The sequence below is a fragment of the Lissotriton helveticus genome, chromosome 11 (assembly GCF_964261635.1).
Source record: "Lissotriton helveticus chromosome 11, aLisHel1.1, whole genome shotgun sequence".
Classification (NCBI taxonomy): Eukaryota; Metazoa; Chordata; class Amphibia; order Caudata; family Salamandridae; genus Lissotriton; species Lissotriton helveticus.
The window spans coordinates 890,485,324-890,511,177 of record NC_136072.1 but is presented as its reverse complement, the minus strand read 5'-3'; the positions used below and the strand labels follow the sequence as shown (position 1 = coordinate 890,511,177).

Sequence of the window (25,854 nt, the reverse complement as noted above, 5' to 3'; positions counted from 1 at the left end):
TAGAAAACACAACAGCCCTTGACCATTTATCTTTACTGCGTACCTGCGTATTATACCTTTTACCCTTCATGTAATTGGACTGCTTTATTTCACTTGCCTTTTACTGATTCGAAAACAGTGACTATTATTAAAAACTTTACCAATGTAAATACTACTACCATGTTTTCTTTTAAAAACCTTTATTGTGAAAATGTCAGTATACAAATACGGGCCTATAACCACGTGGGCCGGCCACGGAGCAAACTGTAATCGTATATGATGAGGAGACATTTACACTGTAGAGGAACGTAACGGGCGGGCCATTAGGTTGCAAGAACTAAGGTGTCTAACAGTTGCGGAGTCGGTGGACGTACATTTTATAATTAAAAAACGACAGGGCCAGTTACAATAAAATTATCTAGATATACATTTGCGGGCAAGTACCATGGGTGACGTTAATTCAAACTTTCAATAGTACAGTAATCAATAACACATCAGAACTCAATATCAATAGGGATGTCGAAATATTCAATCAATTCTCGTCCCCGCCCGCCATGTGCTTCAAAACTGCATACGTATCTCGTGATATCAAGGTTGTGCAACCAGTACACAACAAGGAGTTACGAGTCCCATTTATTCCGGCGCCATTTTGGGCGAGGACGGGCAGGTCCAGGATATAGTCAAAATGTCTCCACCAACCATCGACTATGATGATGTTCATATGCTGTATTTATTAGAGTAACACTCATCTGTCCACATGAAATTTATTTGCCACAATTACCATAACTATATATTTTTTCGGTTCCTCTGGAGAGTACATCGTGGCAGATGAGGCAGGTAACGTACCGGGCATTTACCTTTTTTGCATGTAGAGGAAAGGAAAAAAAATTCGAGCGTCCGAGTTCTAAGGTGTCCCAGGGCCATTTTAGTGGACCAGGCCCAAATCCAAAGAACAGGCCGCCATTTTGAGAGTCCTGTTGCAGCCGCCTGTCGCTGTAGCAGCAAGAGCGGGCTAAACTCAGCTAGACGGCGCTCCATTGAAGTAACATAGACTTGCTGAGGATCTTTCATATTTTCAACACACACCAGTGCGGCAACTTGCTAGACACCACCTCGGTGCCATCCTGATCTCGGCGCCCCACTGCAGATGAAGTGCCTCCACATGGAGGGAGAGACTCGTTTGCGCCGCCTCCCCCCCGCTTCTCAGAACTCTGAACTATGACACCACCTCGGTGCCATCCGGATCTTGGCGCCTTGTGCTGGTTCCGGCCTATTCACACATCGGTCCACTACTGACGCCACCTCACAGGCCAACAGGGCGCCCCACGCCGACTTTCGGCGCAGCATTGTAGGATGGCCACACCAGTGCGGCAACTTGCTGGACACCACCTCGGTGCCATCCGGATCTTGGCGCGTTGTGCTGCCTTCGGCCTATTCGCACATCGGTCCGCTACTGACGCCGCCTCATCTTGGGGGCGACGCACAGCATCACATTGCTTTCCAATGCAGTCAGATCCTCAAACAGCCCCCACTGACTGACGCGAACTCACAGGCCAACGGGGCGCCCCACGCCGACTTTCGGCGCAGCATTGTAGGATGGCCACACCAGTGCGGCAACTTGCTGGACACCACCTCGGTGCCATCCGGATCTTTGCGCGTTGTGCTGCCTTCGGCCTATTCGCACATCGGTCCGCTACTGACGCCGCCTCATCTTGGGGGCGACGCACAGCATCACATTGCTTTCCAATGCAGTCAGATCCTCAAACAGCCCCCACTGACTGACGCGAACTCACAGGCCAACGGGGCGCCCCACGCCGACTTTCGGCGCAGCATTGTAGGATGGCCACACCAGTGCGGCAACTTGCTGGACACCACCTCGGTGCCATCCGGATCTTGGCGCGTTGTGCTGCCTTCGGCCTATTCGCACATCGGTCCGCTACTGACGCCGCCTTATCTTGGGGGCGACGCACAGCATCACATTGCTTTCCAATGCAGTCAGATCCTCAAATAGCCCCCACTGACTGACGCGAACTCACAGGCCAACGGGGCGCCCCACGCCGACTTTCAGCGCAGCATTGTAGGATGGCCACACCAGTGCGGCAACTTGCTGGACACCACCTCGGTGCCATCCGGATCTTGGCGCGTTGTGCTGCCTTCGGCCTATTCGCACATCGGTCCGCTACCGACGCCGCCTCACGTGCCAACGGATTTTCTACGCTTTTTATAGCCCTATGCCGCATAACAGGTCATGTGACTTGTTTATAAAACTTTTCATTGGTTCATTTTACTTTTGGTTTCCTAATGATGGAAGGCTTGATCATATGACCTAAAAACAACACTTTTCATTGGATGAAAACTTTTTTTTTTCCCCAAACGATGAAAGCCCCACCTTGTTTCTGGATGTTTCAGACTGAAGCTGGCGTCAGCATGAAAGCACCACCATCTCGTGGCTCCGTCGTGGTCATTCCACGAGCAATCATGGCAGCCGCTCCCCACCGGAAGCCTGCAGGAGTCGGTGGCCCCCATGACTTTTGTAGAATCTTCAAGGCTGAGGGGACGCTTTCGAGAATGGGGTCCAAGACCTAGTAGACAAGCGTCCGAGTTCCAAAGTGTCCCAGGGCCATTTCAGTGGACCAGGCCCAAAAAGGAAAGAGCCTGCCGCCATTTTGAGAGTCCTGTGGCAGCCGCCTATCGCTGCACCGCAAGAGTGGGCGCAACTCAGCTGAATGGCGGATTTTGGCACAGTGTACCAAAAGCGGGCCGAATGGCAACTGAAACGGTAAAGGGGCGCCCCACTACAGCAGACGAGCCTCCACCTGGGGAGGCCCGTTCACGCCGCCTCACCCCCCCCCCCCCGGGGCGCCCCACGCCGTTATTCGGAGCAGCATTGTAGGATACCAAAACCAGTGCGGCAACTTACTGGACATCACCTGGGTGCCATCCACATCTCAGCGCGTTCTGCTGCCTTGGGACTATTCGCACAACAGACCGCTACTGACGAGGCCTCCCCCCGCACCCCCTGGGACGCCCCACGGAATGCCAACTGAAACAGTAAAGGGGCGCCCCACTACAGCAGACGAGCCTCCACCTGGGGAGGCCCGTTCACGCCGCCTGATGTAATGTGACACATAATTGTAAAAACTTTGATGTACAAAGAGGCATCCCTGGAATCTTCCGCTTCAGGCTCGGTCCCCTCCCCAATCACAATACAGGATGGTTTTCAGATAGTAGGAACGCGTGTGGTGTGACGGATCTCATCGGGTGGGGGCCTTGATCTACTGTAACTCCTTTGAAGAGGGGTGATTCTTTACAGCTGGGGCCATAAACTACATCTGCATGGCTAGGTGATAGCCTGGGACCGGCCTGGACAATCGGACACAGAGGAAGAGGAGTGTCAGAGGGTGCGGTAGTGAATAGGGCGAAAGGGAGGTGTCGGGCGGGCACAGGGTGTGATTCTCAAGGAAGAGCAGCGCAGATGGGGGGAGGTTTATTGCCCATGCATAAGACAGAGAGCGGGGGTGACCAGTGCCTGGGGGAGATGCTTGCGAGGGTGGGGACCCATCCTAAGGATCGACAGCGTGCAGAGAGTGGGTCTGGTCAAGGCATCTAAAATGGCTGCCGTGCACGACAAAAGTGTGGCATTTGAAAAAAGGCAAGATGGCGCAGACAATGTTTATCAACACTTCCTGATTTCCTTCGAATTGAACGTTAACAGACGTTCTCTCCCACACTACCGGTCCCCCTGGGCTTAAACGCCGAGATGGTAGGGACTGCATCCCGTGGAGATAGGCCGAGACGTCACTCAGCAAAAAAAAAAAAAAAAAAAAAAAGTCTATAAACATACAATAAGTTAAAAGTAAATCATTCTTGTTTCCTTGTAGTACGCTCCCCAGTCCGCTTTCCGTTACGCGTACCGGGCGCACCCCACGATAAAAAACGATTTTTTTTTGTTTTGTTTTTTTTTGCCCCGCGGGGCCCTTTTAAAGCCTCCACATCAATCCTAGGGGGTCAGGGAGGATCTACTATGCCCCCTTATGGTCATTTGCCCCTTCGCTTTGGCCTCCTCTTGTCTCTCGATCCTACCGAGAGACAAGATGGCGGCCGCTACGGACTGTTTGGAATGTTTACAGACACCGGAGAGCCAATCAGCTTCGTTTCGCAAAGCTCCGTAACGCGAAAAGTACGCGAACCGGATCGCTGCCCGGAGCGCTGTTACAGATATATATCTTTTTTTGAACGTTAATCTCTCAAAATCCACTGGAGCACATATATTGAGACCTAGCAAAGGCACATCGGGCTAACAGTCCCTACAATTTTGTCAAGTTTCGTGCAAATCCATTCAGCCGTTCGGGCTAAAAGTGAGGCCAACCGCCCTATGGAAATTAACATGGGAAAAACGCGTTTTGGGACCCCCCTTTTTTCCGGCCCCCCCTTGACGAACCCCCCCCAAATTGTCAGGGGCTGCTCAGAAACAAAATGTTCCATTTTCCTGAAAATTTCAGCCAATTCCGTCCACAAACGCCAAAGTTATTAGACATAGAATTTTCAAAAATCCCATAGAGAAAAAATCCTAACTATATATACCTACTGGCGACCGCCAGTAGGTAATATATATATATATATATTTAATGATATGTGATATATGTTTTTCATGTTTGCAGCCCTGATTAAGCCTTTGCAAGGTGATAAACATTGTCTGCGCTGTTTTGAAAGCACATAATAAATAAAAGTACTACATCAATAATCAAGACCTACACGCATATGTCTAATATTGAGTGTGGTCATCCATTAATATTTCTGTTGCCTCTCTATTTTGTGTGAAAAATGTATTTAATATGTGCAGACGGCCTTTGAGTTAGGCAACAGGTTCTGTTTGATTTAGTGACTATTTCAGGCGGTGTGGTAATGAGCTCGCGACTGCCTTCCTCTTTTGTTCAGCAACTTGTTTTTAAATCTACAATGAAATGCAAATGTGTACAAAATAAACTTCAAACATTGATTCAAGGTGTTCACTTGGTAGGAGTGACAAAAGTCTGCTTAACAGGGAGAAGAATAGCGGTTAAAATTGAACTACAGCTGAGCTCCCTGTTCCTTGCACCTACTCATAGTAGTTATTGCTGTAGCGCCTCACGAGTCCTCAGTAGAGAGACAGGGTTAGGAGGTGGTAACTACAAAGGTCCCATCAAAATTAGCACATTTTGCTAGATAAATCTGAAAGGCAACTTGTAATCTTTGGTCTGAGATTATTTGTTAACAATAGTTTACCAAGAAGGTGGTATGGTTGTTTCATTCCGATAAGATTATCTTGAAGGACAACTTGAATTACAGGAAAGTACATTTTCCTTTCTTCATTATTGCATCTCGCTTGATGTTGGTCAACACTGGCCAAAATACCTAGCTTATCCTCTGACCAGCGAATGGGAAGATAAGCCATTGTGTGTCCCCCTTCCAAATACACAACTACAATCAGACTGAATGCCACTCCCCATGGCATCCACCATGAGCCCACCACATGCACACCAACTTGCAGAACCCAATGGTGTATCCAATATCATTCTAGAGACCCACCTGCAGTCTCTATGCATTATGCTATACCATACCACCATTTTGCATGCGCTATCTCACAAACCCATGTACTCTCAACAATGTAACTTTAGATCCCACCGCACTATAGTAATTTAATCCTTGACGTTTAAGCAAAAACCTTTAAGATGCCCTTTGTATGCCAATCTGACAAAATGATTAGCTTTAAAAATACTTATATGCAATAGAACTATATGTTTTTGGAACTTTTAAGCATGGAATCACCTTACAACTTTAAATTTTTTTTTTTTTTTCAGGGTTTTATTGAAGAAAACAAGAGAAATTTACATATATCGGGTGTCATACATAGAATACAATATTGCAATAGGGGAGCGAAGAAATCAATGTGGAAAATTCAAGTCAAAGGAGTATGCAATGTCAACTTAGTTCGGTACATCAATAAGGATAAGTCGATCAACAATCCAGCGAAGTAGCAGCCAGCAGGGCTCACCCACCCATAGTTCAGGATAATGAAGACAAATCGGACACCCCGATACAGAAGAAATCAATACAGGATAAACAACCCGTCTCTTGTAAAAGAAAAAAGGGAAGAAAAAAAAAAGGCCATAGAACTAAACTAAGGCAAAATAACAAACCCCTCCCCTATCCCCCCACCCTGCACCCCTGCAATGGCTACGGCCCACCCCCACTAGCAGTGTGCCTGTCGCCCCGGAACTAGACCTAAAAGAAGGAAAAACAAAGAGTGGAGGAGGAAATATCAAACAGGCCCCCGGTCTCCCTTACCCCCCCGCCAGCAGCAACCCGCCCCTACACGTATCTAGAATAATAAAATGCAACAATTAAAATCAGACGGGGGGAGCTTGTAAGAACCACCCAACTCCCGCGCTAGTATAGGTTACAAATCCCGTATCAAATGAAGTCATTGTTCAAACCCATCCAGTCAAAGTCAACCCTGGCCACTGCGATTTTTCATGCAGGCCCCGTCCGCTCGATCCGCCATCCCAATGAGAGTATCAAAATGTTGAGAAAGTTCAAAGTCAGTACGGAAGGATTGAGGCCAGGATAATAGTACACAAAGTCTAAGAGTCAAACGATGTCCTCTGTCCACCAAAGATAAATCGCTAGAGCGTATTTGAACCATCCAGGAGAAAAAGGATGAGGTAACAATCCTACAGTCACTGGAGAACTCGCTCTGAAATATAAGATCATCCATGTCCATCTGGGGCGGTATCGACACAGGGCATGATGTAGATTCGATAGTCCGGGGCCTGCTAGCAGTCGTTCGGGGGTCGATAAAAGATACCAAGTCTGGCTTCAGCGCGGGGCCCTCCGTCTCTGCTTGCTCCTCGGGTAAAACAGCTTGTTCCAGAACCAACAAAGGGTCGGAGTCCGGTCTCCGGCAAATGATACCGACCGTTACGACCATCCTCTGGATGATGGCGGTAACTTGTGAATGGAGCTCCCCAATGGCGACCATTACAGTGTGCAGCGACGGTATACATTCCACCCGCTCCATCGCCCCTCACAAAGCGACCAAGCAGGTCTCTGAACCCCGGAGGTCGACTACTCCGGGGCACCAGGCACAGGCAAATCCGATGACAACTGTGGGCACTCTCAAAAGCGCGATCTCAACACCGTCTCCGCCAGCGAGGAACCAAGCCCATCGACCCCGGGAGCTCAACGGGGCCTCCGGGCAGCGGCCCCCTGACCACAGCAACCGATGTGTCACGCCGCCGTAGCTGCGAGAGAAAACTGCCACCGATCCACCATCCAAATCGGACAAGAAACACTCCACTTCAGGAGACCGGACGCTACCCACGTCCCGCGGCCGATGTTATTCAACTCCAACCCGGCTGGGTTAGAAATCGAGGCCCCGGCTTCAACTCTGGGTTAGGCCGAGAATGGAACACGGCGTATCTTCGTTATTCCAGCAGCTAGAAATTCCGGGATTGCACCTTTAGAGTCACGAACACATCAGCTGCGCGGGAGGCCAGTGAGAAATCAGGATAATCGTCAGGATTTGTGAGCAACTGGCGGAGGTCGGCGGAACCGGGAGCTTATGCGGCCATCTTGATTGCTAGCGTAGCTCCTCCCAACTTTAAATTAAATTTAATTATTTGTCAACAAGACTTTTTTTACCTTCTGAATGTAAATAATATATTTGCGTTCATAGTTCCTTACCCGTCTGCCCCTTGGCACCATCTCAGCAGGAAATGGTTAGGGAAGTTGACAGGATGGAGGTGCACACCCAGCTGTTCTGCAAGGGTAAGGTAGAGCACAGACAAACTGATGGGGATTCCAGTCTTACGGCTTATAACCTAGGAAATGAAAGTGCCATCAATGATCTTGTCAAAAAAACTTTAATCAGCTAAAATACAGTAGAAAAACAAAAGCACAGGATTAATTGTGGCATTATATACTTACAACAGCCACAGAGTAAAGCCACAAGAATAACTCATGGACTTCCATCAAACAATCTGCAAGATTCCCACTGTCATTTTGTGATGGAAGCCCTTTTCAGCCAAACTATAAAACATTGTCATAAAAAATAAACCTGCTATGTACGTCTCACTGCCCCACTATTGCGGTCTAATTAATTACCCTGAAGGTGAAAGGTGATTTCTGTCAACAAGAACTAGGGAACTAGGGAAAAAGAAGCAAAACACCAAGCAAATATTTCCTGTAGTTTCCTAAGGAGGGTGCGCTTTGAACTTGTGTTGACAGTCATGTAGTTAAAAAGAAGCATGACCAGTAAAACATCAAAAGTTGGGAGAAGCTATTCAATCTTGAATACAACGACAAAGCAGAAAGAAAATGCACCCCTCAAATACTGACCCATGTGGAAACAAGCTAGTGGAATAATGCTTTAACAGTACTTTGATTAAAGAAAACAGAGGTCCTAAGCATTTTCAAAGATATAAGGCAATGATATATAGACCATGATAGGCTGCTATACATTTATCTATGTCCAGTCGGACAAGGAGTTTATTTTGAAGAGAATCATAGAATTACAAAGTTTCAATTTAAAGAGATTTTTAGAGACATCAGCATACACAAGGCTGATGTCTCTAAAAATCTCTTTAAATCTTCATTGTTTTTCCCCTTTTTTTCCCCTGTTCCTTCCTCAAACAGGCGTACTATTGTTTTACTCAGGCATAATAACCTTGTTTAGTCCTGATGATGATCCCATTGTAATTTGAGCGCGGGATCAAAACGTCGACTCTCTTAATGTAGACATACAGTTAACCAATGTGTATTATTTATTGTATGTACTACACTGGCAAACACTTATAACACGGATTCAAAAAGTGTCCAGATTGCTCACTTTCTTTTGCCTGAAAAACTCCTTTTTTTTTCTCACCGCACTATTTCTTTTTCTCCACTGTGTTTCCTCTCCGAGTATGGTACAGGAGAGTGCCCTACGTGTATGAATTGTTGTTCATGTATTGAAACTTTGTAATTCTATGATTCTCTTCAAAATAAACTCCTTGTCCGGCTGGACATGGATAAATGTATAGCAGCCTATCATGGTCTATATATCATTGCCTAATATCTTTGAAAATGCTTAGGACCTCTGTTTTCTTTAATTGACTTATACCCTTGGTCCACAGCTAACTTTAGGGTCCCCCTTGTTTTCATTATTAACATTACTTTGAAACATAACCATGAACTCTTCAGGCTAAACCTGTAACTTTGTTTTTCAATTTCTTTACAGCGTCAACCAGCGTTTGTTTTCCACATGATAGTTAAAAGCAGATCAGGAGGATTCAACTAGTTTCAGATCCTGAAGTTATTCAGCCAAAAATCTACACCCCTTTCTGCATTTATTTTCTTTATTCCTAATTTGTATACCTTTTTAAAAAATATACAAATAAAAACCAACACAAATCATAAAACAAGATGCTGCAGCACATAAAATTAGTTAGGAACAAGGACTTTAAAATGTTTCAACTCTCTCTTTAGACAGAGTTTATTCACTAAACAACATGGTTGATGTTCACCCGTAGCAATACCTTCATTATATTTCAAAATGTATCATGGTATGAAGTTTAAGCCATCTCTTCAAACCCCAAATAGAAGTTTACCTCGTGGATGTACGAGTTCAGCGGGTTGTAATACTCCAGCTCATTACCCTTGAATTTCAGTTGAACATAAAGCACACTATTTATGGCCTCCAGCACCTGCTTCTGAAGTTCCACTTCTGAGACTGTAACAGTCAAAATGAGAGAAGAAAAAGAAGTGACCAGTCTTTCATGCAATGTTTCAACAGGAGTGTGAAAGAGAATAGACAGAACGAGTGTTCAGACTAAAACAAGTGCTAACAGTGTTCTAGACCTTTCCCTCAATTCCACACATGCTTATCAAAACAAAGAAAGTGGAGCACTGCAGATGTGTGATGTCAGTACTAAACCCTCCAGTTACCAAGTTAAAAGACGGTATGAGGTGACATACCCCAAAAAACAATTTAATAAACATAATTTGAATTCAAAACAAAAAAAACTATTAGCGGTTCAATAAAAGAGATCATTGTTTAGAAATAATTTAGCATACATAAAATTACTGTAATTCATTAAACAGACTTAAAATATTAACCAAAGTGTCTGGTAAGGTTTAGTGCCTTTGTGATGATATGTTTTTTGTTTTGAAAAATCAATTTAAAGCAATAATGTATTTTTATTTGCATAGAATTTATCAAATTAAAAATAAACATTGCACATGTTTAGGATAAGTATTTTGGTGAGGGTACCACATTTTATCAAAATGTACTTGAATTTAATTTATATACTGTAGTTACCAATAATGCAATAGTTTAAATTAAATTGTGCAAACTAAGATAAAATGAATGTAATGTAAATTATTTACATATAATGAAATACAAAAACTATAGATTTATCATAGTTTAGGGGTACCATGAAGGTTAGAAAGACTGATGGAAAGGGTATATTTTATTTCATTAAACATACTGTAATTAAAACTTAAAAAGAAGGACATTAATTACTGTAAAGAGGCAATGCTACGGTTAAGCAATAGTGACAAGGTTACACAGATCGAGGTTGTGTACAGACAGTGATTATTGGAATTATAATAAAAGTCAGACAGTAATGGAACAAGAGGTAAAATTGTAAAAGTAACTATAAAACAGGAAACAGAAGAGATGTAATGCCACGTTTTTTTTAAATTGTATTTATTGATTTTCAAATTGCATAAAAAACAAAATGAATACATCATCATAAACAAAAAACAAACAGTGGTGTGTGGGAGGCCATAATTACATTCTGATCATTTGACAGAGCTATTTCCTAAAATGTACTAGGATAGAGGGCTTAGCAGTGTACAACACAGTCTTCACAGTCAGCATTTTCAATATAGTGGAAAATTCATACAAGACACCATTTAATTTGGCAGTAGTAGAACATTGATTTCTATAATATCCACTAGGTATTAAGACGAGTCAGACTCCTCCAGCACCCAACAAAGGCATACTTTTAGGTACATTGAAAAATGAATCATACAGGCCCAGCAGTAGCTCCGGCAGCCGTATCAGAACAGGGCCAGTAGACCTGGCTCGAGCCCAGTCGATAAAAGGTTCCCATATGTCTATGGGTCTGGAGGTAGGTGGCATTAATTCCCAGACTATATCAAGTTGACTTTGTCCATACATAACCACCCGAATTCAATCCCGGACCGCGGGTTTTCTCTTCTTCCCCCAACATAAAGCTATCTGTCGTTTGGCAAATAACAATAACAGCACAAGTAATTTGCGTTTAACATGTGTGTCCCTGACATACCCAAACAATCCAAGCAGTAGGGATGGAGATAAGATGGGTGCTGGTGCTGTAGTATAGCGCGGTATTCATGGAAGGTCTCTGTAGCGTGTCCTCTCCTGTTGGTGATCGCACCAACAGGAGAGGAAACGCTACAGAGACCTTCCCGAATACCACGCTATACTACAGCGCCAGCATCGTCTGGATTAATTCATCACCAATCGGGAGGAATCATTCTATCCATTTACCCAGACTCATCTGTACAGAGAGCGCCCTTGTGTGTATCTTGTCTCGTGCCTCTCCTGCTATTATCCAGTCTGAATGTACCACGGATCCTACGGACCGATAATTAACATACGCTTGCCTGCTTACTTCACCTTTATCAGCATTTTTTCGATACTGAGCAGCGCAAGCCCCCTGCAGGTGTCCCCACATTGACCAGTCCTGAGGAGACCCAATATCCATAAGGGGTCGAAACGTCGTCGACAGCTAAAAAGAGACAGACCGTGCACAATAGTTGCCTATACTCTCCAACTATTGTATATTGATTGTTTACGCGTTACTAGGTCGCCTCTTTTCAATGAAACAAAATGTAAAATAGAAACCTCCTGTTTTCTATACACTATTACTTCTCACTTCAGTAGCATAGGTTCGTTTTATATATATTCACTTGGGACACACCATCACTCTATTATTTGTATGTATGTAATATTGCAGATGCTTTGTAAAAATTGTTTACGTATATTTACATAAACTATGCGAATTGATTATCAGATTCACCAAGTGTATATACAGCTTCTTTCTTTGACATCCCAATACCACCCACATTGCCATTGTGCTTTACACTTATCAGAAAATATATATATTTATTCACAGGAGCTGTTGCCAAGAGCATATGATGGCAAAATCGAGCAACACTGTAATACACAGACAGAAAGTAACCAGATTCAAATTCAGAGATATGCAAGGCAGCTCAACCATTTGCTCCATTACCCAAGATGGAAAGGGAAGTAGAAAAATCAAGATTAAGCAACTAGCCATCCTCCTCACAGGACAGTGAATGAGAAAACAACCGTGTACAAGCACAAAACAGTCAACACAGCATCCACATGCAACACAGCAAGGGGGATGCAGTAAAGAATAGAACTAACTCACTGGAGTAACAGTCACATTCCTGTCTCGAACCAAACACTGCAAACCTGAGTCAACTATCCAGTTGCTCACAATAACTTGGGGGACAAGACTATCTCATGGACTCAGGTAGTCCAGCTTCCTACTAATATAAAGACAGAGAGAGCAGATGCACGGCCCAACTCTTAAAGTGCCCAAATAATCCACTAGAAGGTGCAGAGATCCAGGAAGGAAAGGTTGATTACTCAAGCCAACCACACCTGCCAATGATAAGTCCTAAAACCTGTAGGATACCAGCCCAACCAGAGAATAGCAGGGGAACAGAATGAAGCCAAGTAGCACAATGAGCACCAGGTTCAAGCAGCAGCTATGACCTGTCAGGAAAACAAGGACCTCTACCACAGGCAAAGCATTAATAGAATGTTGAAAATAACACTTGACCCTAGAAGACAAACTTCAAGACCACCATATGCCATGCCATGAAGCACGTATGATCACCAGAAATCACCATAAAGCACAGAGGACCCAGCTTAAAAAATGGCAGCACCAACATAGTCCCCCAAACAATTCTGGCAGACATCAAAAGGCTGGTACAGGGAACAAAATAAAAATAGAAGTGTAGCTCAAGCCAGCCCAACAACAAAGGGTACTAAGTGCCAGCAAAGATGGGAAACAATAGGTGCATGGGAGGAACCTGGACTGACCTTGCACTGTGAGCTATCAAAGGCTTAGTGAATGGGACGATCGCATGAGCACCGGCCATGCAGCCCTCGCTGGAAAGGGAGCAGTGGTAAGTAAGCACCAGGCAGAGGAAAGCAGATTGAAGCATTATGGATCAGAGTGCCCCTTTCAAGAAGTAAGGAAACTGTTTTGGAACACCATGAAAGCAATGTGCACAAGATGCAGACAACCACAAAGACACCGCCCCTTGAAAAAAGGTAAACAGAAAGTGTAACAGGGAGCCAGCCATAAAGGTGAAGGCAGGTATGCCAGATGACCACCTGAGAACAACAGAGAAGAAATATACAAGCCACAGAAGTAGAAACACATACGTAAGATAGACATCCATCTTATGGGGAACAAATCCCCAATGCAATTAAACAAGCAAATGCCACTTTTGGTTCACTGATGCCTGGTGTTTAAACCCAATAGGAGCGTTACTGTTAATATCAAGCTAACTTGGTAATAAATGTTTTTATGCAATTCACCTTATTACTAATGCAGATCACCACAATAGTGACAGACTGAGTACCTCACACCAGCTGCAGCTTAAAGTCTAGATGTTGCATTGTAAAAGTCATTTACTGCAAGATGTAGAATCAGAATGTACATGCAATCTGTGCCAAATCAGTTCCTCGTAGAACATTTCCACTGAAATTCACATTGTCTGGGACACGCTAAGAGCTCACCAAGTTTGGAATATAGACTATTTGTAAATGTTGCTTGGCTACTGAGGAGTACCAATCATAAGACAGTCTTACACCAAACAATATCTAAAATGTTAGCACTATCACCTGGAGAGGGGGTAATTGCAATATTGCACTCTTCAATTCAACTCAAAACTTACTTAGTAGTATAACTACAAGTAGCAGTACTTCCTAACAAAGATAAGTAAGCACAAAATAAAATAGGGTTAACGGGGATGAGGACGGCAATGAGTTTAAGGCTTGTACTTCCATTCATGAAATCATTCTCAGATTCTCTAATTAGCTTTACAATGAAGATAAGGATAAATGTGACATAGGTTTTTTGACAAACCAAGGGAATGATCTTACAAGTTTTGAGCCACCATCTCTTAAATGGAAAGAATAGGAAGTTCTTACATGACCCAAAGTTCTTGCTTAGGCAATATTGAGTGCAGAAGTGACCATAGAATGTCATCCGCCTAAGCAAGAACTTTGGGTCATGTAAGAACTTCCTATTCTTTCCATTTAAGAGATGGTGGCTCACTGCACTCAATATTGCTACACATACAAAGCAGCATTAGCAAAATATTTCAAATCCCTCACTGGGTATACATTTCTTTATTTCTTTGCTATCCCTGTTTGTACATATGTTTTGGGCTATTAGATTTTACTTCTCCTCTAGGTCTTCAAAAGTGTGCAGGCTATTAGAACTTCCTCTATGCAGAAGCTGAAATAAGCAAATGGGAAGTACTGCCAGCTTAGAATGGCTGTTTCAGCAGAGGGTCTAACTACCTGATTTCAGGGGGTAATACTTGGCCAAACTTCGAGCAGCATAATTACAGTAACAAGCTAATTTCCATATTAGGTAATTCACAGGAATTCTCTACTTAGATTTAACCACCCAAACAACTTCAAGCATATCAAGGTGAAGACAGTTGTTGCTCTCATTTCAGGCAGGAATGATATTCCCACTCTTTCAGGATGTATGCTGTATTATATGAAATTGCCATTTGAGAAACATTCTATATTTTAGTTAGATACCAAAGACAGACTAACCTGAAATAGGATATTGAGCATACGGACCAACCTGCACGATTTTTTAGGAATTTGGGCCTTCATGTAGTCTTAATGGAACTACTATGTTTAAATAGTTTCAGGTGAAAAGATACTTAGAAGCCAACTTTCCTGGGCTTTTCGAGCTACAGCGTCATCCATTTGTCATAGCATTTTTAAACCCGCTTTCAATAACTGGCTAATATTAAAAACTTCTGGATAAGAGCCAAACTTATGAGGTAAAAATTGTCACTGGTCTGAAGAATTTGGCATTTTGCCCTCTACTGATCAAGGCTTTCCTGAAAATGGTAACTACTACTGCTACTTTAAGTCTCCAGTTGTTCCACACCATGTCTAGAATCGATTATACTTCAAGGTAAACATATAGAATTATTTTAAGAGATCATGAACGTGCATTGAGTGATGCTGTCCTCATGAAACAGTCCTCATGTTTTGGCACTAACAAAATTCTCTCCATTTTGGAAGTTTGGGAGAAGACATTTTAAAAAACGTATCTGATTTGTGAAACAACTTTGCTGAAACCATGTTTTTTATAATATCTGAGTGGGATTTGAGTGCCAAAATTATTTACCCTGACAAAAACCCCCTTACTCAACTACGCGACAGTCAGTTGACTGCTGCTCAATCAGGTGTGTCTCACTGAAGAGTCGATCTTTTGGATCCATAAATAATTTACTGCTTTTAATTCATGCATCAATCCTAAATAAAAGAAAACAGCCTTGGATTGGTCAGTGACCATACACGTGATTACATATGACACAAGGTACAACTTATTCAGCAATATATATATATTTTTAGAATGTTGTTCTATCTCGCTTCTGATTGTGGATATTAGAGCTTATATGATCTGGTTTGTTTTTTTGTAATTTTGCATGCTGTACCCCACTCCATTCTATTTGGCTTTATATGTTGCATGTTATTTACTTCTGTCAGATCCCAATAAAAAGGTTTGTTTGGTGCAAAACTGTCATGCTTGAGGATATGCCCCATACAGGGATACATGCACACGTAACCTAAGCTAAGACATCTACATTCGTCTTCTGTGCATTTTTCTAAGCTATCTGAGGCGACTGCAGTAATCCTGCCTCAGGAATTTTGTTACCGCATCCGTTTTGAAGAAGAGTTTGGATTAGATACTAAGTTTGCTCAAAGGTAGGGGGTCAAGATTAACTGTAAAGAAAGGATAGGTGCTTATATTATCTATTACTGAGACCCCACAACCATAAGCTGTAAGTTACTGTGGCAGCTATGCCTTACTCCGGTCCCAAGGGTTATATGTGGTTTCATAGAAAAACAATTTCATGGAATACCATTACTGAGAAACAATTTCACCTAAACTGTCTAATGGAAATTTTCAGAATGAATGGCATTCATCATTTTGTAGAAACAAATTTTATTGAGTTTTGTGAACAGAAAATACAGCACAGCAATTCATCACAGTTATGATGCAGCAATACCAGTCTCGTCATTTGCTAACAGCGCACGCTAAAGCCCAGTCTGGACCTAGGTGTCTGGCCCAGTAGCAGAATTCTCCTACCCGACCTGACCCAACCATTTGCCCCACATCTGACCATGCCTGTTCGGACATCCCCTGTGCCGCACATCAGTCTACGCCCCTGCGCCATTTAGCTATGCTGGGTGATGAGGGACTTTTCCAGGCACCAGCTATGTCCAGTTTTGCCAACATGATGGCTCTGCCCAAAAAGGATTTGTCTGTTTGGGACCCACCTAGACCGTCCATGACACCCAGGAGTAAGTTCAGGGGGTTACCTCCCAATACGGGATGAGATGAGGACATACACATACCATGTGGAAGTAATCTGCTGGGTCTGACCTGCAGCACGTGCAGGACGGGGTAGCTAGAAGGCCGGCTTGGTAGAGGCGACTAGGAGTAAGGTATGCACAGTGGAGGTAGTATAGCTGAACTACTCAGAGCTGAAATAATGATGGTTTTGAGAGCCATTAGGGCGGCACGCCAGTCCTCCCTGTCCAAAGGGCCCAACCAAGCCTCCCATCGATATCTAAACGGGTGAAGTAGACCTGCGACACCAACTCTCGTCCCAGATTTCCCATCAAAATCTGGGCCTCGAAGGGACTGAACTCAGGGATTGTGGTACCTGTTGGGATGTGAAAGGTGAGGGCATGCCGGAGCTGCAGGTACTTGTAGAATTGGGATGTGTGAAGGGAATAGGCAGTCTGCAAGACTTGGAAGGATCGTATATGGTCTCCCTTCCACAGGCCCCACAATTGTGAGATATCAATAAGATCCCATTTCCTGAAGCCCTCCAGTGCCCGACCTCTCTGAGCCTGGCACCGTGCCAGAGGGGTGTCTGTTATGAAAGTCTGGTGTCCCAGCCTGAGTGGTACAGGGAAGCGTGAAATGCCAGTAAGACCGCTCGGGTCACCGTGGGGAGTGCAGCTGGTATTGGGTCACCATATAGCATTGCTTGGACCTGTCCCAGCCCCTCCAACTCTACCCGGTAGGTTGTGTCGGACCATCCATTATTGAACCAATCATGCAGGACTAGATGGTGGGTTGTGAGGTAGTTGCGGTAGAGGTTGGTCATGCCCATACCTCTATCAAAAGGTGGGATTTGGCAGTGGGCCAGGGCCATTCAAGGCCTTGAATTTCCCCAAAGAAAGGCCGTGGCCAGGCTATCCAGCTCCTTGAACCAACTTCGCGGGAGGTGGAACAGGATCTTTTGGATTACGTATAGGAAGCAGGGGTTGAGCGGAAGGGCCTGCCAACCGTGGAGGTCCGCCCTGGTCTTCCAAACCAGTGAGGTGATGTTGAGTGACCATGCCAAATCTGGGAGTAGCACAACCCAGATACCCAGGTACTTGAACGATTGGCAATCTACCATCCCGGTAAGGCGTCAATCGAAGCAGTCTCTTGAAATGTGGAGGGGGGAACCAGGGTTGATTTGGTGGGGTTCAGTCTCAGACCCGACACACGCTCTAAGGTACAGAGGATTTGGGGCCATCTAGGCCCCTATTGTGCAGGGTTATCTAAGAAGAGCAGGACATCGTCCGCATAAAGGGTGATCCAGTCCTTATGCGAGCCCCTCCACTTCCATCCCTGCCCGAACGAGCCACAAAGTGGCTCCATCGTCAAAGCGAAAGGGAGGGGCGAAAGTGGACAACCCTGTCTCGTTCCTTTTCCGATCAGGAACAGGTCCGACAGGACCCTGTTCACTGGCTTAACGAAAAGTGAGGGGGCCTCCCTGCACGGTACTTAGGGGGTCCCCTCCGGGCTCAATCAGGAGCTCTCCCGGACAGAGTTTAGTGCTGAGGGGGCCCCTTGGAGCTAGGGGACCCCCGCACCGCGTGGGCTGCAGGGGCCTGTGTTACGCCCCTGACACCGTTAATAGGCACCCGTGCCCTGGGTCGGGAGTAGAGAACCCGGACCAACCGACGGAAATGGGGGCTCAGGCCTGCTGCACCAAGCACGTCTACCAGATACAGCCAGTCGACTGTATCAAAGACCTTTTCGAAGTCGACGAGCAGGAGTGGCAGGTACGGAGAGAGCAAATGTTGGTGGGCCAAGGCCATAGGGAGGCGTTGCATTCAGTGTCTCGTACTACGCGAAGGCATAAAACCGCACTGGTCTGGGTGGACGAGCCTGCCGAGAACCGGTCTTAGCCGTTGGGCTAGGATTGTCACGTATATTTTAATTTCTGTGTTGATTAGAGAGAATGGGCGATAATCATAGCAGGCAGGCGAGGGGGGCTGCGTCTTGGGGACGACTACCACGGTCTTCACGTCTGTTTCAGGGGGGAACCTCCGTATCTCTGCCCCCTCGGCATTGAGGTTGTGGAGGAGGTAGGGGATAAGTATGTTTCGGTATGTGGCGTAACACTCATGCGGGAAGCCGTCTGGCCCAGGTGTCTTTATGGCCGCTACAAGGGAGACTGCTTCCCCTATATCCTCTTTCGTGATAGGGAGATCCAAGCAAGCCGCTTCTGATCCGTGCAGCCGGGGGGAGTTGGATTGTTCCCAGCTCGGACAATGCCAGGGCCGAGGTATCTGGACTGGCTGGGGAGTGAAGCAGGGAGTATTAGTCGGCGAAGTCCGTGGCTATGGAGACTGGGGTATGAAAAGTCACACCTGTTAGATCTTGGATCTCAGGGACTATACGGTTCGCCATTGGGTACGAACCCACCCTGTGAAGTATTCTCCTGTTCTTGTCCCCCCAACAATATATGCGGGCGACCGAGGACCTCCATAGCAGCTTTACTGAGTCCAGTGAAAGTTGCTTAATTTCATTTCTCAGGAGCGAGAGCAGTCTCTTCCCCTTTTCGCCCACTGCTGTGGGTGAGGTCTGCTCCAGGCGGGCTGCCTGGGCCTCGAGGAGGGTAAGCCATCTGTGCCTGTTGCTTGGCCTTAAGCTGGCCCCTGGCAAAGCCATGAAAAGTAGCCTTCCCGGCCTTACAAGGGGTGCCAGAGGAAGGGACCGTGTTTTGGTTAGCTAGGAAGTACTGCTGGAGTTCATCTCCAATCGCCTTCAGAAATTCGCCATCGTGGAGGGACCAAGCATTCAGTCTGCAGATGGGGTGTAGCATGTCTGCACAGTCTCCTAGGCTGAGAAGAAGCGGCAAGTGGTTTGAGAGGCTTCTGGGGAGGATGCTAATGCTGGAAACCTTACGACAGTCCGGAGCGGGCATGTAGACCAGGTCAATTTGTGCGTTCAAGTGGTGTGCAGCAGAGGTGTGTGTGTACTGGGTGGTTCTAGAGTTCCATGTCCTCCAGACGTCGCATAGGCCTGGGTTTGTCATCCACTCTGTCAGTCTCCTGGCAAATAGGGATCTGATTGAGGAGGGTGCGCCTGTGGTGTCAAGGTCTGGTCGCATGACCACGTTGAAGTCCCCAACAATCACAGTCAATCCCAGGGGGAGGGAGGATATGATGTCGCTGTTGGTTTTCAAGGTGGTTACTAAGGTAGCTGGTGGCAAAGAGTGACACTAGATTGGTGGCCGACCCTCGCAGTGTCCCAGTCAGGATCAAAAAATGGCCTTGAGGGTCTCTGACCACATTAGTGGGCGTGAAATGAAAGATGCATTGAAGGAGGATTGCTAACCCAGCGAACCCCGTTCAAAGCCTGCATGCCAGGTTCTGTCGAACCTGGTACCTCGCGAGGAAGGGGCAGTGATAACCCAGGAGGTGTGTTTCTTGGAGTAAGAGGGTGTTGGGGCATGTCTGTGGGCATATCTTAGGACTGCTGTGCATTTGACCCTGTCTAGGAGGCCATGAACATTCCAAGACAGGAGTCGGAAGGGTTCACCCTTATGTAGTACTTGCGTCGTAGGAACATGAGGTAACCGAAGGAACATTTGGTGCTGCCAGACCGGAGGGTCCGGCTGGACAGCAGAGCAGCATGTGAAGGGATTTGGTTGGCTGGCACCTGAGCCACGCGCATGCATGCTGCGAGTGAGGGATTGAGTGCTGATCTCGTCGAACGTAGATGAACCATAACTTGGGACAATGCTCCCGGACCCTCCCCCAACCCACCCCCCACTCTATACTTCAAGAAAGGAAGCATCTGTCACCCTGGTAACAGTTCAAGTAATACAACAAAACAAAACTGAAGAGCTTAGTGTGAAGCTGCGTGGTGGACCCCTCCATTCATCACGTCAACGCGACGTTCGCTGTCCTGACCGGAGCGCAGGAAGGAGCAAGGGAACAAAACACGACATGCGGGGAGGAGCGGTGGCGCGGGACCGACACACAACATTGGAGTGCCCAGCGCGGGGAGGAGCGGCGATGCTGGTGGGAGCGCAGGAAGGAGCAAGGGACACACACCCGACATGCGGGGAGGAGCGGCGGCGCGGGAGCTGGTAAGTACGCTCTGCTGCTCCCGCTGATGGCCGCTCTGCTGCACGTCTCCTGCAGCGGTGCTGCCCCCAGCCCCCTTCTGCCCCGGACAACGTCGGGGCGGGCTGCTAGTATACATTATATTAGCTGAATCCAGCTGTATACACCGACTCTTGTTGACCATACAGCTCAGCTTCCTGGCCGAGATCTCCCCTGCGTAAGCCGGCCAAGTTCTTGGCTGCATGGCTTAAATGGTCGGACTATGGGAAAGATCGGTGTCTGTGGATCCAATTTCTGGGGGAGCAGGAGGGCCGTGTCCTCGAGGTTGCGGCAAGCGGTCATCGGTGAGGCAGACCCACTGCCCTGGGTGCGCTGGCCCCTGCGGGAGAGGGTGCGCCGCCTCCGGAACCCGGAGCCTGCAGACGGAGCCACCCCTGATTGGGAATGCGGAGGGAGGGCAGCCACACGGGATCAAAGCGGGCACTCCTCTGTGAGCCAGGTCCAGGCCGATTTGGGTGTTTCAAAGAAGTGGGTTTGTCTTGGAAGATGACCCGAAGACGGGCCAGGAAAAGCAGACGGTATTGGAGGTTAAGGTCGCGCAGCTTCTACTTGACCTCCGTGTAAGATCGTCATTGGGCCTGGACTTCCCTGGTGTATTCTGGGAAAATCAATATGTTGTGACCTGGGTAGGTCAGAGCTGCCTGGGACCGGGCCACTTGCAGGATAGCGTCTCTGTCCTTGAAACTGAAGATCCTGGCAATGCTTGGCTGGTGAGGTGCTCCAGGTGGTGGTCTGGGAGCCAGAGATCGGTGGGCCTGCTCCACCGTGAACTACAACTACAGGACCCACTCTGGCATCCAGGACTCAGTCCAATTCTCGACAAGAGTTGCAGCTTGACTGCATGGTTATTTTTTAAGCTGTAAATACAATGGCTGCACCCAACCCTGAATCCTAAATGCCCTTTCAACCCCAACATTCCACCAGTCTCTGAACTGCAAAACCCCTCACTACCTCTAAACGCCACTCATTCCTGAACCCTAAAACCCCCTTTTTACACCCATTACCCACCCCTATCTGAATGCTTAAACCGCTTACCACAACCTGGCTCCACCCATCCATGATCCCTAAAAAAGCCTAATCACCCTTAACCACCACCCATCCATGACTCTTAAAACCCCTCACCACCCCTAAACTCTACCCATCCTTGAACTCAAAACCCTTTTTCTACATTCAAACTCCACCCGTCCCTAAATCTTAAAACACTTCACCTGCCTATCCTCCACCCAATTCTGAACTCCATAAACTCTTCACCTCCCCTAACTTCTAGCCATCACTGAACCTTAGAAACCCTCGCCAGCCATAAACTTCATGCATTCACAAACCCCAAAATCCCTCAACACCCCATGCACTTCACCCACCCCTGAGTCTTAACAAAAATCCTCACACCCCTAAACTCTGATCATTGCAAAACCCTATAAACCACTCCCTACCACTAAACCTCTAAACTCCACCCATTCCCGATACCACCACTTCTAAAGTCTACCCATAGTTAAACCCTAAAATCTACTTTCTATGCCTGAACTCCACCCATTCCTGACACAAAAACTCCTGACCACCCCTAAACATTAGACATAACTGACACAAAAACACTCACTGGTCCTAAACTCCACCCAAATTTAATATAATTTTGTATTTTAACTTAAAATTCTCTTTCCTTTAAACAGTTTCCATTCATTTTCAATTAATTTGTATTTTCTTAAAACTGTCTTTCCTTAAAATTGGGATTCCTTGATTTGGTTTCCTCCAATATGGTTTCTATTAATTCACATACATCAGTCCAAACATGCTCCAAGCACACCCCAAAAAATAAAATAAGTGTAATATGGGAAGAGTCGACAAACCATAGATGAAAATCCGGGAGCCAACATATTTATTAACTATACAAAAGAATCTGAAAATAAAGAAAAAAGAATGGACGAGGTGTACCATCATCACCTGCTTATTCTAAGCTCCTAATGATCAAGAAACTCCTGCTTACACTTCAGTCTTTTGCTTAGTACAGTTACTTTATTCCTACCCGATAAAAGTCGTACAAGTAAGCACTTCAGTAAATAACCACCACCAGTACTGGCACTCAGCGGCCCAGATGTAGGGGAGCAATGTGAGTGCAGGGTGTGGTCGAGCCTAGCGTATGGGAGATGCGGAGGACATGGCAAAAAACATCAGGCCTCCGCTACACGCAATGACAACAGTCCACAGCCTTCATACAGCCTGGTAAACCAGACACAGAGACCCCTGCAGCAGTGGCTGCGGCAGAGCTCCCAAGGCAGATGAGGTCATTTGAGTGACTGGCTTTTTCTGCGAGTTCCAGCGGTAAGTGCATAGGCACTAAGGGGCAACCCGCAGCGGACGGAGCGGCCAATGTTAGATCGGTGTGGCTTGTTGGCTGGAGGGGGCCCACCTTTACCGTCTTTAATGTCCCCCCAGATTTGCCTTTGCCTGGGTCTATCAACTTGCAGTTCATTGCTCTTCAACCGTCCATTTCACGCCAGCTCTCCATATCGTTTAATCACAGCTGTACACAGTGAGTCTACCTGTCTGCTTGTAAGCTTTTCCCCTGGCAATCCTTAGGCGACTATTCAGCACTATCCTCACAGGGAAGTGTGAAATGGCAGAACAGGAGTGAGGAAGTGCAACTGAGTCACAGATGTCAGGGACCAGGTTAACTAATTAATTGATCAAATTGTTGTATTAAAAGGCAGCTTGTCGCTTTCTGCATCCCTGTGGACCAACCAGGGGAAGTTTGGCATTACAACTGGACACCAACTGGTAAAATATGACGGAACCAAACAGAGGTGATATAACAAAACAAAACTAGGATATAAAATGTAATACCTCTATTTTAAGACGCGCACAAGAAGCTCACTGGGAAGTGTGAAATGGCTGACCAGGACTAAGGAAGAGCAATTGAGTCACAGATGTTGGGTACCATGCTAATTCATTAATCAAATTGTAGTAATAAAAAGTAAGGGTGCCTGTAGCTTTCTGCATCCCTGTGGACCAAACAGGGGCAGTCTGGCATTGCAAAACAAAGCTAGTATATAAAAATGTAATCCCTCTATTTTAAGATGCGCACAAGAAGCGCTCTGCTCCTACAGGAGTTACAATACAAGCGGTTAACCCAGCTTAATCACTAGGTCCTGGGTAGACTGCGGTACATGTGACAATTGGCCCTAGTGGACAGACTAATAAACATGAATTCTTTAGATACACCTGTAAAAATAATTCACAGTCTTCAAAGGAAAAAATTAAAATAAACACATTTATTTACACCAGACACGAATATCTCTTGCCTAGTCAGAAAATATCATGAATACAAGTTTTCACAAATTCAAACATTTGCTGATTGTAGTCTGACTGATCAGTACAATTGTTGAACTTGTGTTCATAAACGTACCCTGCTTAAACATGTTTCACAGTAACCCGTTCATCACAATAGAGGTGTCACTTCGGATTAGCCTCTTTATACGAGCAGGTGAGACATCCCTTCATGGACCCCTTGTGGGAGCAGACCAAGTTAACCATGATTCTCCCACTGACGTGTGACGTTTCCCGTCGATAACGTAGGTCCCGGGTAGCAGCATTCAGCTGCTACCGTCCGGAGCGTACCACGTGTACGTTTCCAGCTTCCCCTTATTAGGCGACTGCTTCAGTGCTCCGTCTTGAACTGCTACGAATGGATGCAAGTCGCTTCCTCTTCTTTTTTTAAGGTATGTTCACACACAGAGTCTTCGGGGTAGTTGTCCATTTGTTATTAATGTCCATATTCAGTTGGGGATCTGATTTTAAAACAACCGGTTGTCTCTCCTCTTATTTAGCAACCTTGGAATCTTGGAAGTCTCAATCCCATGTTCAACAGCCTTGAATTATCACCGGTAAGTGACCTGTAACAGTTTCTTGGGGCCACTTACGTAGTTGCTAGTTCTTCCGGCCGCAAATCCCAAGTGCACTAGATCTTATCCTTTATTTAATGTTTCCCTCATGCTGGGTAGTGGATACTAAACTACTGGTTGTCTCTCAGTTATTTTTAGCTATTTGGGAATCCTGAAAGTATTGATCCCATGTTTAGAAGCCTTGAGCATTGGCAAATAAGTGATTGGTCACGGTCTGGGGGCCCATTACGCAATTGCCTGTATCTTCAGCTGCAAATCACCAGCGCGTTAGATTAATTAATTTTCTCTCCCATTTTTTTCACATGTATTTTCAGACACCACTAAAGGTCCCCTTTTGCAGTTAGAGCCTCTGGGCCCATTCTACTTACCACCGTTTTCCCTTGGTGGTTGTGGGGTAATTTAGCCTTTTATACTAGTTGACCTATAATTCAATTAATTTTATATCACCTGTTTCGCTAATAGTGGTCCCTTTATCGTAGATGTCCCACTACTTGTACTGATGAAGACCCTAATGTAAGAACCACAAGTATCTACATATAAACCACAAGTATCTACATATAACCCCCAGGGTCAAAACATCGACAGTTGCTTACCCCTTTCACCATCGTGGACAACATTATTAAGATTCCTATGTGCTCATGTAATATGGTCTTCTAAACAGCTTGGCCGGGGCACCTTCTTGAAGACAAATGTTTGAACTTCTGAAATCATGTATTCATGATATTTTCTGACTAGGCAAGAGATATCCATGTCTGGTGTAAATAAATGTTTTTTTTTTCCTTTGAAGACTGAATTATTTTTACAGGTGTATCTATAGAATTCATGTTTATTAGTTGGTCCACTAAGAAAACCTGCTCCTACAGGTGCGTGCCATGAGGCCCACGTTAATACCTAAGAAGAAACTGGGGAGTCAGACCCTCTTTAAGTATGGCAGCCAAACTACGCTCATACGACCATCTGCTAAGTACGCTGCAGCAAATGAAGGTATAAAAAAGTACTAAAAAAGGAGCAGAAACCTGCAGGGGAAGGCATTGTCTTCTCCGGTGAGTCAACCTGCACCTTGTCACCACCGAGAATAGATAAGCAGAATGCGCATCTCCCAGTGGATGACTGACCAGATACGGGGCTAAAAAAAGTAGAAAAGAAAAAAAAAACGGCGCATGCAAGACTCCTGTGCATGACATCTGGAAC

The 25,854-nt window shown here is 45.7% G+C and overlaps 1 protein-coding gene across 3 annotated transcripts in view; it reads right to left on the bottom strand.

Annotated features, from left to right (window-relative positions):
- Positions 1 to 25,854, bottom strand: part of FBXO21 (F-box protein 21) — a 179,000-nt gene that overhangs the window by 94,974 nt on the left and 58,172 nt on the right. For all 3 annotated transcript variants that reach the window (XM_078667123.1, XM_078667124.1, XM_078667125.1), the window contains 2 exons: positions 9,609 to 9,730; positions 7,705 to 7,841 (listed from right to left, as the gene is read on the bottom strand). In XM_078667123.1, coding sequence (XP_078523249.1) covers positions 7,705 to 7,841; positions 9,609 to 9,730 — 259 coding nt within the window. The remainder of the gene's footprint in view (positions 1 to 7,704; positions 7,842 to 9,608; positions 9,731 to 25,854) is intronic.